Genomic DNA, 15,057 nt, shown 5'->3' with positions numbered 1-15,057 from the left:
TCAGTGGAAGTGAGAGGAACAATCTCTTTGGAGGTGACACCATCTGCTTTATCCTCCGGCAAGATCTTATATACCGAGATCGCCTCATCTGCTGTATCCTCCGGCAACAATCTCTGCAATAAAAGTTGCAAGTTAACCCTGGACGACTTAAATAAAAGTTGTCTGGACGACTAGTTGACCCTGGACGACTTAAATAAAAGTTGTCTGGACAACTAGAAGACCCTGGACGACTTAATTCTTGTTGGGAGAGGATTTGATACTAACCTCTTTGGGCAGAGGAGAAGACTGTTTCTTTTGAGGAGAAGGCTTTGCCTTTTGAGGAGTAGGCTGTTTCGTTTGAGGAGCAGGCTGTTTCATTTGAGGAGCAGGCTGTTTCGTTTGAGGAGCAGGCTGTTTCGTTTGAGGAGCAGGCTGTTTCGTTTGAGGAGTAGGCTTTGCCTTTTGAGGAGTAGGCTTTGCCTTTTGAGGAGCAGGCTGTCTGGTGGGAGGAGTAGGATGATTGGTGGGAGGAGTAGGATGATTGGTTTGAAGTGTAGGCTGATCCTTTTGAGGAGTAGTCTGTTTGTTACTAACCCCGGTTTATGGGGCTTGAGGGGTAGGCTGTTTGTTACTAAAACCCCGGTTTCTTTGGCTTGAGGGGTAGCCTGATTGGTGACACCAACCTTCTTCTCCACAGCTTCCAATCTATCGGACATCTTCCTAATCTCCTTGATGCACTTCTTAAACCCATCTTTCATCATGTCACCTAAGTCCTTGAACATATTTTCTAACTCCTCTCTGGTCACCCAACTAGCCTCTTCTCTAGCCTCTTCTGTAGCCTCTTCTCTAGCCTCTTAAGGAGCCTCTTCTCTAGCCTCTTTAGGAGCCTCTTTAGGAGCCTCTTTACGAGCTTTCTTCTGAGGTCTCTGATTGTCTTCCTCCTCCTCCTCCACCTCCACCACAACCATCTGTTTGGCTCTTTTCGATGGAGTCACAAACTTAGGTTTTGTACCAGTGACTTCCCAGCAATCCATGGTCCACTTCCACGGTCTCCGATCATACATGACTTTAATGATGTTCTCCGCGGGCACGTCCTCAACCTCAGAGTCCCATTTTGGCCACATTTCACTAATGTCCTTCTCAACAAAGTTGATCACGCGGGTCTGCAGTAAATAGAAGAAGAATCGAGTTAGATATTTGAAACAAAATACTAAATAGACGACTTAATTATAAGTCGTCAACTAAGTCGTCCAGCTGGACGACCTTCCAGACGACTTATTATAAGTCGTCTACTAAGTCGTCCAGCTGGACGACCTTCCAGACGACTTATAATAAGTCGTCTACTAAGTCGTCCAGCTGGAAGACTTTCCAGACAACTTAATTAAGTGAAGATGGAAAGGTACCTGACTCAAGATAGCAGCTTTCATGAATCTGCGGCCTCTGCTGCCCTCGTAAGCCAGAATCGGTGGAGACGGACTGTTTGCTCTGGGTAGACCAATACTAGCACCCAATCCCGGAATAGCTGTGTACGCCCAGACCTGAAGAACTTGTATTAACCCATCCACGGTGTAACAGCCAGTAATATCTTTGTTCCACAAAGAGTCCATCAGCACCTTAAACGCGACTCTCCACCATGGATAATTCTCAAACCGTTCTAAATCCATCACTAGCCTTGCCAGAACAGCTCGTGTAGCGCTTGAGAACTTTCTCCCTTCAATGAATCCAGTGAAGATGGAAAGGTACGCGAGTCGCTTGCGATCTTCCCTGGACCAATCCCCGCATCTCTTCAGTGCTGCTATTATCTGATCAGTAGTTGGCCCAGCTTCCAGATGAACTCCCATCATCCCCCAGAAAGAAACCATCTCTGGGGTAACTTCACATTCTGGTGTCTCAAGGTCCTCGATGTACTCGCAGTTTAGACCAGTGATGTTTTCAAACTCTAACAGTGAAAACCTCGCAGGTTCTGGACCAACGAGACACCACATCTCGTACTTCTTCTTAATGTCCAGCTTTAAACCGAGCAAGTAGTGAACCAGCCTTGAAGCCCAACCAAATCCCTGCTCCTTGAACTTGATGAAAACTCCCAATCTCGACTCCTTGAGCTCTTCAAATTCAGCATCGGTGAGAGCTTCCCTAAGAGCAGTATGCAACTTCGTGTTATCCGTATGATACGAAATGCTATTGTGGGGTTCTGGCTCTTCCCCTAATGTGTATAACCTACGGGGGAGTTCTGGAATATCCATCCTTTTCGTCTGCAAAATAATCAAAGACAACAATAGAAGTCAGAACACAAGCTAAATCAATCACGCCTTAATTGTTACTCCAGACGACTTAGTAGACGACTTAAATATAAGTCGTCTAGAAAGTCGTCCAACTGGACGACTTAGTTGACGACTTATATTTAAGTCGTCTGGAAAGTCTTCCAAATGGACGTACTAAGTCGTCCAGGTTGAAGACTTTCCAGACGACTTACTTACAAGTCTTCCAGTAGAAAAATTTCAAGCGGACCTGATTAGTCGCAGAAGGAGTTGGAGTACTCGTCATTGTGGTTATAGATCTGAAAAAATAAACGTGAAACGGTGAGAATGATTAAATTGAAAGAGACAACGTTTTATGTTCATCTTTTCCACGAGTTTGATGACTTACCGGCGTTAGGGTTTACAGAGAAACGGCGCTACGGTTTACAGAGAAGAAGCGGCGGCGCTAGGGTTTAGAAGAAGCGGCGGTGCTAGCTAGTGTTTAGAGGAAGCGGCGGTGAGAACGTTGGTGAGCACGGTGGCGAGGGCGACGGTTTGTTCGGAAATAGTGGAAGCGGGGGCGCTAGGGTTTAGAGGAATCGGCGGCGCTAGGGTTAGAAGAAGCTGCGGCGACAACGGTGAGAATGAAGTGAGATAGATAGCCGACGTTGAGAACGATGGTTGTTCGGAAATAGTGGGAATTCGAATCGCCTTTGATATCGCCGGTGAGAGAGAACTGTTAGGGTTTCTGAATTTCGCGGAAAATGAAAAAAAAAAATCACCTTATATATTGGGTAAATAATCCGGTTAGCTTTAAAAGTACATTGGTAAACTTTAAGGTTTAGTCCGGTTTAGACGACTTATTCTGGCTGATAATGTACATCAGACGACCTAATATTTAGTCGTCTGGGAACAGAAGACTAAATATTAAGTAGTCCAATACCCTAAAATGAACCCCTAAACTAAAATGACTAAATTAACTTACTAACCACGTTATAAAATCAAATTATACTTCAATAGTGTTTACTATACACATAAATGAACACGCCTAGGTAATTTTAAAAATTTTCAAAAACGGTTTTAATGCTTTCCAAAATCTAACCCTAAGAACACATACAATACTACAACATATGTTGATGAAACATAAACTAAAGAATATCATGACTCACTACTTTCACTCATCTGGGCTGAAAACAATTGAAATTTGTTATATATTAATTTATATCTCTTAAGACATATGTTAATTACATAATTCCAATTTTTCACTTATCAAAATATTTTTTACAAAAATTTTAAATTATGTTTAAGAATAACTGTCCAGACGACTTAACTTAAAGTCGTCTGGACGACTTATTTTCAAGTCGTCTGTTTACAGACGACTTGCAAGGGGTAGAAACGTAAAAAAAATCCGTTTTTTTGTTTGTTCACAAGGAGATAGTTGTAATTTCAATAGCCTTTTAGGTTACTTTTGCCTTTGACCCAAGTTGGGGTACTCTTTTGGGTTTGAATCCAAGTTTTGAGTCACAATTGGTAATTCTCCCAAAACTTAATGTCAAACATTCTTTCGTTTGCAGGTTTTCAATATATTTGTATAAAAATAACTTGCCCACAATTTTTGGAAGAATATTAAATTTATTCAAATAAAAAATAGGTTTTGTACAAACTACTGCATCTTTAGTATACTACTAGATTTTGACCTGCGTTTCGAAAGCGCGGGTATTATTTTTCAGTTTTATGAAATATATTATTTGTTTGTAGTTATTGAATGTATTTATCATAGTGAAATTTTCTTTATAATAAATTCGACACATAGAGTGTCTCTGGTAAACTATATGTTTCTCTGGCTTTGTTTTATTCTCTCTCCAATCAACATATTTATTTGACTTGTTGTTAAAAATAAATGATTTTAAGACGAAACTATACAATACTTTTACATTGATATTTTGTTTAAACAATGTGACATATTTTTATAAATATTTACATTGTAATTTAAACTAAATTTTGACCCGCACGCCCGTGCGGGTGTATATTTCAAACCGATTTATATGTTAAGTTTAGATATTCTGACATATGTTATTCAGATTTATATACAATATATTATTTTATTTATAGATTTTAAGAAATTCAAAATATATAATGAATTTTAAAAAATAATTTAAATGAGTTATCCGAACCCGAAGTGAACCCGCAAAGATCCGAATATAATTCGAAATAAAATTTAGAAATATCTGAATGGAGCTGAAATCTTTGACCTCCGAAACCCAAAACCCAAGCAGATCTGAAACGAACCCGAACGGATACCTGAACGCCCAGCCCTAGTTATAATTCGAACTAAAATTTAGAAATATATGAATGGGGCTGAAATCTTTGACCCTAGGACCCGAAATTCAAACAGATCCGAAACAAACCGGAATAGATACCTGAACGTCCAGCCCTAGTCACTATTATGTATCATGTATATGTCATCATATAATTAATTGTATTGGTCCATCATATAAATAATAGAATAGTCTTTCGACGTCAAAAAAAAAATTGGTCCATCATATAAATAATCATATAAGTAATAGTATTTTATATGTATCATCTTATAAATAATCATATATATTATATTCTTAAAGTTTAATTTGAAATATAAAAACCATAATTTAAGTTGGTATATAAAATTAATCTTTTTTGTATTTTCTTATATATAATGAAAACATTTTTTAATAATGGTTATTGGAAAATATTTTAGTAAAATAATTTTTGAATATATGAATAGTTTTTAGAAAAATTTATATAAATGAACTTTAAATTATTATTTTTATTTGAAATATGTATATAAAATTTAAATTTTATTTTATGATTATTTTAGTCAAAGCAATGTTTTTAGGTAATTAGATTAGTCTATTTTGTATATTTTTTAAAACTGATATAATGGATTTCCAATTTTTATTAATAACATAAGCCATTATTTTTTCTTCTTATTTTTTCTTCTTGACATACTTTTATCCATGTTTCAAAGTTTTAAATTTTTTTGCATTAGTTTTCTATGAGTTATTATTAATTTTATGATATTTTTTTGAAAATTGAACTCTTGAAATTTTATATTTGACTAAACTAAATAAGGTAACAATACTGTTGTTTTACATAATATACTATTTATATTTCAATTTGTGTTTTTATTTTCACCATTAAGAATGTTAAATAAAAACAATTATAAATATAGTGACATAATTTTAAATAAAAAGAAATATAGAAAGAAGGTTGTTTAATTTATTATAAAAACAATAGCTAAATGTTTAAATAAAAAGAAGTATTAATTATGTTATTCATGTTTCCAATTAATTTTCATTTGTTATTAATTTACTGAAAATACAATGGCTAAATATGTAAATGAAAGAAAGTACACATCTCTACTATCCGTATTGCCAAACATATCTCATTTATTCTACTATTCATATTACCAAACATATCTCATTTATTCTATTATCCTTATTTCCAAACATCTCCATTTTGTACTTCAACTTTAATAATATAGATGTGAGATGGTTTTTGGAACAATATCAATTTAACATTCTTTCAAAATAAAAAGGTTAAATAAAGTCAAAATATTTTTAATTTTTAAAAAAGTAGGTTGAATTAATGGGTTAATATACTTTATTCAAAATAAAAATTACATCTGATTAAACTAATATTTTATATAATAAAATAATAAAAGAAAATATTTTATTATTAATAGTGTTCTTCGTTTAATTGTTACTCTAGACGGTGAAAATGACGGATTTTAGTTTAACGGTTAGGTTAATTGATTAAAAATTATTTATTAAATGTGAATATACTTAAAGTTAGTGAATAACATACCATTTGTATATATATATGTAACAGAATATTAGATTCTGATCCGCCCTTCAAATGGCGGATATATTTTTGTTTTACATTTTAAAGAAAAAATAATTTTCATATTTGTGTTTCTAAATCATATTTGTGTTTTTTTTTGTCATCATATTTGTGTAAAATATTTTCATGAACATGACCTATTGATATAAGTGTGGCTAACTATTTTAATATAACTATTAAATCCTTTTAATAATCATTTAGTAAAAATATATTACAAAGAAAAACACAAATATAACTAAATCACAAATATAAAAATTAATTTTCTAAAACATAAAACAAAAAATATATCAATCCTTAATTAAAAAATTTTAAAATGTAAAACAAAAAATAAACACACCCTTTTAAAAGCGGGTCAGAATTTAATAACTGTATTAAATTTTTTTGACTAACTTATATCAATAGGTCGTGTTGTTGTTTTAATAGAATAGATATTAAAAATTATTTTCTTAAGACATTTTTCAAAAGAAAATTCAGTTTTCGGTGCGGGTTAGATTTGATATTGGTCGTCAGATATAACACTTTAAAAACTGTTCGAGTATATAGGTCAAGTCTAACAGAGTACGAGATTTTGATTTTCGAGTCGATTCTGAATCGGGGTTTTTAGGTACAAAATATTCTTGACTAATTATGTTAGAAAACTATTATAAATAAAATATGTTGCAAACTTTAAGAATAAAGTTTAAAATAATCTCTTATATGCATGTGGTACAAATGTATAGTTATACAATTTGACATATTTAATATATTAACCAAAATTTTACTAAATTAAATTAATATTAAACGTAAATATGATTAAAAATAACACAAATATAAAAATTAAATTTCTCAAAAAGTTAAAACAAAAAATATACCCGCCCTCTCCAAGGGCGGGTCAGAATCTAGTTATATATTTAATATCATAAATTTAATATTTCTTAGAAAATTATATATTTAGTTTTAGACGAATCCAAAAGTTTATCTAATAAAACCTTGGCATATAGGGTTTTTCATAAGCTAAATACATCATGCTTAATATATTTAGATTACAATATGTTTATGGCTGTTTTGTTCTGCACAAAAAAATACTATTAATTGCTAATATAACATCAACACATATTTCATAATGAATATAAGATTTTAAATATACATTAAAAAGTAGGTAATAAATACTTAATTAGAGACATAAACTACACTTAGATACTATGAAGAAGATAGTGAAAACGAATTGATATACATCATTGTATATATGTTTTCATTTGTTTCAAGTCACTAATTCGTGTCAGTCTAGTCCTTTTTGACATTTTACAGGTCTGGAGTTAGTAGAAGAGAGAAGAGAAGGTGCATGATGAAAAGATGTCCTTTTGGAGCAATTCTGCGGAGAACACTCAAGTAGAACAGTCCCGAGACTGTTCTATCTCAAGCGGAACAAGCAGACGGAGTGATCCGCAGATTGTTCCCAACGAATATGGAAACTAATATTTCGGGAATTAAAGCCATGTTGCCCTAATCTTTTTTCTTCTGATTGGCGCCTCCATATAAAACGCCATCTATCTTTTTACTATTTTCTTACGCTAGTTTTTAGAAGAGAACACTGTGATATTGCGATCTGCAACTTGTAAGGGAGAAGAATCCATCCTCTCATAGAGAAGATCATTTGAACCCTATTGTTTCATACTCTGTTCTTATGCAATTTTATTCAGGATTTATGTCTTTGATTATCTGCATCATGATCGAGTAGTAGCCTTGCTCGCCTAGGGTTTTTAGGGTGTTGAGACATGAGCTAAACATAGATAAGCGATCCATAATTGTTCTTCATTTATATTGTTCTTACTGCTTTCATTAACCTGATCACTTGATGTTAGACCACTAGTTCATCGCCTAGTTAACCGCTTAGGAGATAACTTGAAATGTATCGAATGAGCTTAGTATCCCTAATCAGCGAAAGTAGATATTAGGGTGGTAAGTGAACTGATCGGACCTGTTCTCTAAAGCTTGCAATCGATCTTCATCCCAATGACAGTTAGGTGGTGAGATCGATCTACAAAGCGATCACTGCCACGACAGTGGAGTGTTCCAGCTGAGTGATCCGAGTTCTAGAAAGCACTTCATCGCGCTTGAATAATTGTTTGGCTCCAATTCAACACCCAATGAAATACCCTAGGCTAGCTCTAGTTTAATTGAATCAATCTCGTGTTTTATTTGCTTGTTAACTGTTGTCACTTTATAACCAAATTCATATCTTCATCTTAGCTTGATTTCGGAACTTATAGAATTAGAGTGTAGACTGGTCCTCTGGATTTGAATCTCAAGTACTACAATTGCAACTGTTAACTTGGCAGTAGCAAGGATTCATTGTTAGTGTTCAACTAAGATATATAACTCGTGTTTATTTCTTTGTTTCAGCTGATGATCCAGGTGCATGACCAGTAGACATACTCGGAGCAACGCACAAGGACCATTGCATCAGCTTACCAACGAAGAACTAGCGAGATTGGAACGACAGAACCGTCAACAGCCGAGATCTACGAACACCAACATGGGTGATCACCAGGATGATCTCACTGCTGCGTTTGCACTCATGCAACAGCAAATGCAGCAGATGCAGCAAACGATCCAAGCGCAGCAAGCTGCTGCCAAGCAAGCTGCTCTGAATGCTGCGAATCAGCAGAACCAACCGGAGGAGGTTGTTCCGATCGGCCAGAGAAACCTACTGCGTAATCTGCCTGCTACGCGATCTGCCATCAACCCTCCACCGTGCACTAGGCAAGACTTTGAGATCAAGCCAGCCTTGATAAGTCTGGTGCAAAGGAAGATCTTCAATGGACTTCCTGCTGATATACCGATGGACCACATCGAGAACTTTGAGAAGATGTGTGGTTTCACTAAGGCGAATGGAGTACCACCCGATTACATCAAGTGTACTCTGTTCCCTTTCTCTCTTAATGGGAAAGCTTCTCGCAGGCTAGATTCCCTACCTACTGGATCACTTACCACTTGGGAACAAGTCCGATCTGCTTTCTTGAGCCACTTCTACACGAAATCGAAGACAGCAGCTCTGAGACAGAAGATCACGACCTTCAAATAGCTAGTAGACGAGCCGTTCTGCGATGCATGGGAGCGATTCAATGTCTACCGCAGAGAGTGCCCACATCACAGTTTTGAGGAAGACTATCTGTTGGGAGTGTTCTACGATGGAGTAGGCTGGGAGTACAGGAACGCTTTGAATTCAGCCAGTAATGGAGATTTCATGACCCAGTCCACTCAAGGTGCCTTCGCATTGATTGAGAACATGGCTTCAACCTCAGCTGATAACAACCGCGAGACTGACCGCACTAAAAAGGTGAACAGCGTTGAAAACAGCAAGATTGATGAGCTCTCTGCCAAGGTCGATCAACTGATTAAGAGCAATCAGAACCAGGTCTTCATCATGGAAGAATCCCCTCAGGATAAAGCAACCGCGGAAGGCACATCAGAGGCAGGTCAGTTGGCTGAAGATCAGCATGAAGTGAGCTATGTGAATGGGCAAGGATGGCAGTTCAAGAACTATCACCCGAACCCTAACATGAGGAACAATCCCCACCTGTTCAATGCCCCTAAACCAGACGATAAGGCTCAAGGCAATCAGGGTCAGAACAGTGGATACCAAAGGCCTTATGGCAATCAGGGAAGAACCTTTGTCCTCAACCCAGCTCAGAATGCCCAGTTCCACAACCAGAAACAGCCGGTTAATCAGTAAGCTGCACAACCGGCTCAGACTGCTCCGCATGATGACATGAAGAGCCTCGCAAATATGATGAGTCAACTGCTCCAAAGTCAGCAGATCCAGGGAAAAACACTGAACCAGGTCACCAACGACATCAACACCAGAATGAATCATATGTTCAATGACCTGAGTGCCAAGTATGACAATGTCTCAAGCCATATGAGACAGATGGATATTCAGATTGCTCAGACTGCTGAGAGTGTGAAGAGACAGCAAGGAACTCTCCCTGGAAAAACAGATAAAAATCCCAAGGAGTGCAATGCAGTGGGTCTAAGGAGTGGAAAGCAACTGCCTGATCTGGACCCCAGAAAATTCACATCGGCTGAGAAAGGGAAGCAGAAGGAGTCGGATCAACCGCCTGAAGTTGTACCTACAGATGAGGAAGAGGCAGAACAACCTACTGAGACTGCTCCGACTGAAGCAGAACGACCCGCTGGGGTTGTTCCACCGACTGCAGCACCTTCTCCTGCTCGTCAGTATGTACCAAAGGTACCCTACCCTGTTCCAGCTAAGGTTACACGCAAGGATAAGGAGGAGATGAAGTGCAGGAAGATTCTGGAAGACCTAACTGACAAGCTCCATCTGATGAGTGCGATCCAGATGATACCATCCATGCGTAGCTTTGTGAAAGGACTGATCTCTGGGAAGATATCCGATGACAGAGAGTTCATGATTGTCTCTAAGGAGTGCAGTGCAGTGCTCCAGAACAGAAGGATCAAGAAGCTGGGTGATCCGGAAAAATTTGTCTAGTCGGTTCAGATTGGGAGAACAGTCTTCTCATGCTCACTGGTCGACCTAGGGTCAAGTATAAACCTCATGCCCTATTCTGTGGCTAAGCGCCTTGGATACACGGACTTCAAGCCTACCAGGATGTCCCTAGTGTTCGCAGATCGATCTGTGAAGTCTCTAGTTAGGATCCTTGAAGATCTTCAAGTTTTGGTTGGGAACACACTGGTCCCTGCCAATTTCGTTGTTCTGGAACTCGAGGAGGAGTCAAAGGATCCCTTGATTCTGGGCAGACCATTCCTATGCATTGTTGGAGCTATCATTGATGTCCGACAAGGAAAGATTGATCTCCATCTTGGAGATATTGTGATGAAGTTTGAGATGAATCAGATGCTCAAGAAGCCGATTTTGGATGGACAAACTTTCACTGTCCAAGAAGATGGTGATCCGCTAGAGCCGCATGAGGGAATGATTGAGGAGATTCTCACCGATGATCCTCTTGAACTCACCTTAGTCAGAGCTGAAGCCGAGCAGAGCTTAAAGAGTGTTGATGCTGATGCCTATGCAAAGTTCCTGGATTCAGCCATGAGTATTGAAAGGATGGTGGCAAATCTAAGTCTGGGGGAGAACAGCGAGTCCAGCACATCGGCTGGAACAACCGCGCCTCAGAACCCGTCTGTTCCGGCAGCTCAGACCGATGACTCATGGAGCGAGCTGAAAGCTCCAAAGGTAGAGCTCAAATCCCTTCCCAAGGGACTCAGGTATGCATTTCTTGGACCCAACTCTACATATCCTGTCATTGTGAATGCTGACCTGAACAATGCCGAGACTGCTCTGCTTTTGTGTGAACTGAGAAAATATCGTAAGGCATTGGGTTATTCTCTAGCTGACATACCTGGCATTTCACCTGATCTGTGCATGCATAGAATACACCTGGAAGATGAATCGATGACTTCTGTAGAACATCAGAGGAGGTTAAACCCAAATCTAAAAGATGTTGTAAAGAAAGAGATAATGAAACTTCTAGAAGCAGGTGTGATCTATGCGATCTCTGATAGTAAGTGGGTTACTCCTGTGCATGTAGTACCTAAGAAGGGTGGGATCACTGTGGTAACCAATGAAAAGAATGAATTGATCCCTACTAGAACAGTCACTGGTCATCGCATGTGCATTGATTTGCGTAAGCTTAATGATGAGACTCGTAAGGATCACTTTTCACTTCCTTTTATTGATCAAATGCTTGAGAGATTGGCTAACCACCCTTACTATTGCTTTTTAGATGGTTATTCAGGTTTCTTTCAGATTCCCATCCACCCAGACGATCAGGAGAAGACGATGTTCACATGTCCTTATGGAACATATGCATATAGGAGGATGCCTTTCGGCTTTTGCAATGCTCCAGCGACCTTCCAGCGCTGCATGATGTCGATTTTTACTGATCTGATCGAAGAAATAATGGAGGTTTTCATGGAAGATTTCAGCGTCTATGGAAGCTCCTTTCATGTCTGTTTGTCAAATTTGTGCAGGGTACTGAAGCGATGCGAGGAGAAGCATCTGGTGCTGAACTGGGAGGAATGCCACTTCATGGTTAGAGATGAGATTGTTCTGGGACACAAGATATCCGAGAAAGGCATTGAGGTGGACAAGGCAAAGATCGAGGTTATGATGAGTCTGCAACCACCGACTTCAGTGAAGGGAATCAGGAGTTTCTTGGGACACGCTGGTTTCTATAGGAGGTTCATCCAGGACTTCTCTAAGATCGCGAGACCACTCACTCGGTTGCTCTGCAAAGAAGCTCAGTTCGCCTTTGACAGCGACTGCCTAGCCGCATTTCACACGATCAAGGGAGCTCTAGTTAGTGCACCAGTTGTCCAACCTCCACACTGGGATCTTCCTTTTGAGATCATGACAGATGCAAGTGATTTTGCAGTGGGAGCAGTCCTTGGACAGCGTAAAAACAAGAAGCTTCATGTGATATACTATGCAAGCAGGACCTTAGATGAAGCTCAGTGCCGATACGCAACCACAGAGAAGGAGCTCCTTGCCATCGTGTTCGCTTTTGAGAAGTTCAGATCCTATCTGGTTGGATCAAAGGTGATTGTGCACACAAACCACGCGGCTCTCAAGTACTTACTCACGAAGAAAGATGCTAAACCGCGGCTTTTAAGATGGATCCTCTTGCTTCAAGAATTTGATCTGGAGATAAGAGACAAGAAGGGGGTTGATAATGGCGTGGCAGATCATCTCTCTAGAATGAAAGTGTCAGATGAGACAGTTCTTGGCGAGGAACAACCGATGGAATACGTCAACGCGATTGGTCTGTGCAACTTGGAACAGTCGTCACCTGTCATCAAGGACTGTTCTCGCGTAGAAGGAGCATTCGTTGCAGTGATCCAGAAGCAGTACCCGAACCTTCCATGGTTTGCTGAGATTGCCAACTTCTTGGCAGCTGAGATTGAGGTTCACTGGGAATGAGAAGAGGAAATTTCTAAGGGAAGCAAGGCACTACTTCTGGGATGAGCCGTATCTATATCGGCAAGGCAAAGATGGGATCTTCAGGAGGTGTGTTCCAGAGGCTGATATTCCAGGGATCCTTCACCACTGTCACGGTTCTTCTTATGCTGGTCACTTTGCCACCTTCAAAACAGTATCCAAGATCCTCCAAGCCAGTTTCTGGTGGCATACTATGTTCAGAGATGCTCACGCTTTCATATCACGATGCAATTCATGCCAAAGGATGGGGAGTATAAGCAAGAGAAACGAGATGCCTCAGAACTACATCTTGGAAGTTGAAGTGTCGACTGCTGGGGGATCGATTTCATGGGACCATTCCCAGTCTCTCACAAGAATGAGTACATCTTGGTTGCTGTGGACTATGTCTCCAAGTGGGTAGAAGCGATTGCTAGTCCAACCAATGATGTGCAAGTTGTTTCATCATTGGTTCCAAATGTTATTCTCTTTTTTATAGAAAATATCTTGTCAATGTATGTTTTGTTATTTGTTACTGATTTTGCAAGTTCTATCGGTTATAGATTATTTTCTTAGTTTAAGTCAAAAAATTTAATTTATATTATATATTTAATATTATAAATTTAATATTTTTTAAAAAATTATATATTTAGTTTTAGACGAATCCAAAAGTGTATTTAATAAAAACTTGGCATATGGGGTTTTTCATAAGCCAAATACATCATGCATAATATATTTAATCTATTAAAAGTGAAGTACAAATTAGAATTAACCCTTAGTTTTCCTAAATAATTACAAGTCTATGCCACTAGATTTTTTATCATTTAATTATATTTCTAAACTATCCAAATTTAATTTCCTTATTTAAACTGAGTTATTTTAACAGATTTTTCGTCTAATGTATCAAAATTATTTAAACTAAGATTATGAAATCTTACCAAATATCTAAACTGATATTTTTAAACGTGATTATAAAAATATCTAAACTGATATTTTTTAAACGTGATTGAAAGAATCTTTTTAACCAAATATTCTAAGAATAGATTTCCATATTCTCATTGTTCACTAAATCACTTTCCAATATATTAAGCAAAAATTACATGTTAAATATTCGGTAAATGTTAATTTTTTTTCCTAAATTAAATTTGATTTAAATAAACTTCATTCACTTTTCCATTAAATCAATGTCGAAAATATATATTTTTATCAGCTTAAAAGTACTTTTTATTGGACAAACAATTAATTGAAATTATAATATCAACTCTTCATTTAAAAAATCTGAACGAGAAAGTATCACCAAATTTGAACCAAAACTGGATAAATATCCAAGCGGATTTATATTATTCAAATTTATATGATATATTATTTTTATATGTTATATTATTTTTATTTTTAGATTCAGGAAAATTTAAAGTATATATAAATTTTTAAAATTCAAAAACAATTTAAACGGGTTATCCAAACCTGTAAAGATCCGCATCAAACCGGAACCAAAATTTATAAACAACCGAATACAGCTGGAATCTTTAAACTCAAAAAACTCAAATCTGAATAGATTTTAATCCAATTCGAGTGAGTATCCAAATATCAACCTCTAGCTTAGTCAATGTAAAACGATCAAATATAATAAGATACATCATTTAGTATAAATAAAAAAAATTAAAATAGAAAATTAGTACCCGTGCGGGCGCACGGGTCAAGATCTAGTTTAGATTACAATATGTGTATGGTTGTTTTGTTCTACACAAAAAAAAATATTTTTAATTGCTAATATAACATCAACACTTATTTCTTACTGATTTTGCAAGGTCAATTGGTTATAGGTTTAGATTATTATTATTATGATTGAATATTACCTAAGTTTTAGTCAAATATAATTTGTAGTACTATTATTATTTATTTTTAATATACATATATTTAATGTTAGGATTATCCAATAGTTTATTTAATAAAAACTTGGCATCTGAGGTTTTTCATACATGTATATTATTATTTTAGTTCAGTAGAATCTTAGAAAATTTAATT

General features: G+C 37.1%; 1 protein-coding gene, 1 non-coding gene and 1 pseudogene across 2 annotated transcripts; 1 reads left to right on the top strand and 2 right to left on the bottom strand.

Moving 5' to 3' along the window:
- Positions 1–15,057, top strand: part of LOC130499028 (uncharacterized) — a 127,445-nt pseudogene that overhangs the window by 85,382 nt on the left and 27,006 nt on the right.
- LOC130498919 (uncharacterized) lies at positions 638–3,712 on the bottom strand. The gene is made up of 3 exons (XM_056992754.1): positions 2,626–3,712; positions 2,488–2,536; positions 638–1,142 (listed from the first exon to the last, which is right to left on the bottom strand). Exons 2-3 carry the CDS (start codon positions 2,521–2,523, stop codon positions 834–836), a joined length of 345 nt encoding a protein of 114 aa, XP_056848734.1. The 5' UTR covers positions 2,524–2,536; positions 2,626–3,712; the 3' UTR covers positions 638–833.
- Positions 9,127–9,233, bottom strand: LOC130499359 (small nucleolar RNA R71). The gene has a single exon (XR_008938237.1). It is a non-coding gene; the product is annotated as a small nucleolar RNA R71 (small nucleolar RNA).

The sequence above is a fragment of the Raphanus sativus genome, chromosome 8, assembly GCF_000801105.2.
Source record: "Raphanus sativus cultivar WK10039 chromosome 8, ASM80110v3, whole genome shotgun sequence".
NCBI classification, from domain to species: Eukaryota; Viridiplantae; Streptophyta; class Magnoliopsida; order Brassicales; family Brassicaceae; genus Raphanus; species Raphanus sativus.
The sequence above is the reverse complement of the archived record's forward strand: the minus strand, read 5'-3'. Positions and strand labels throughout refer to the sequence as shown.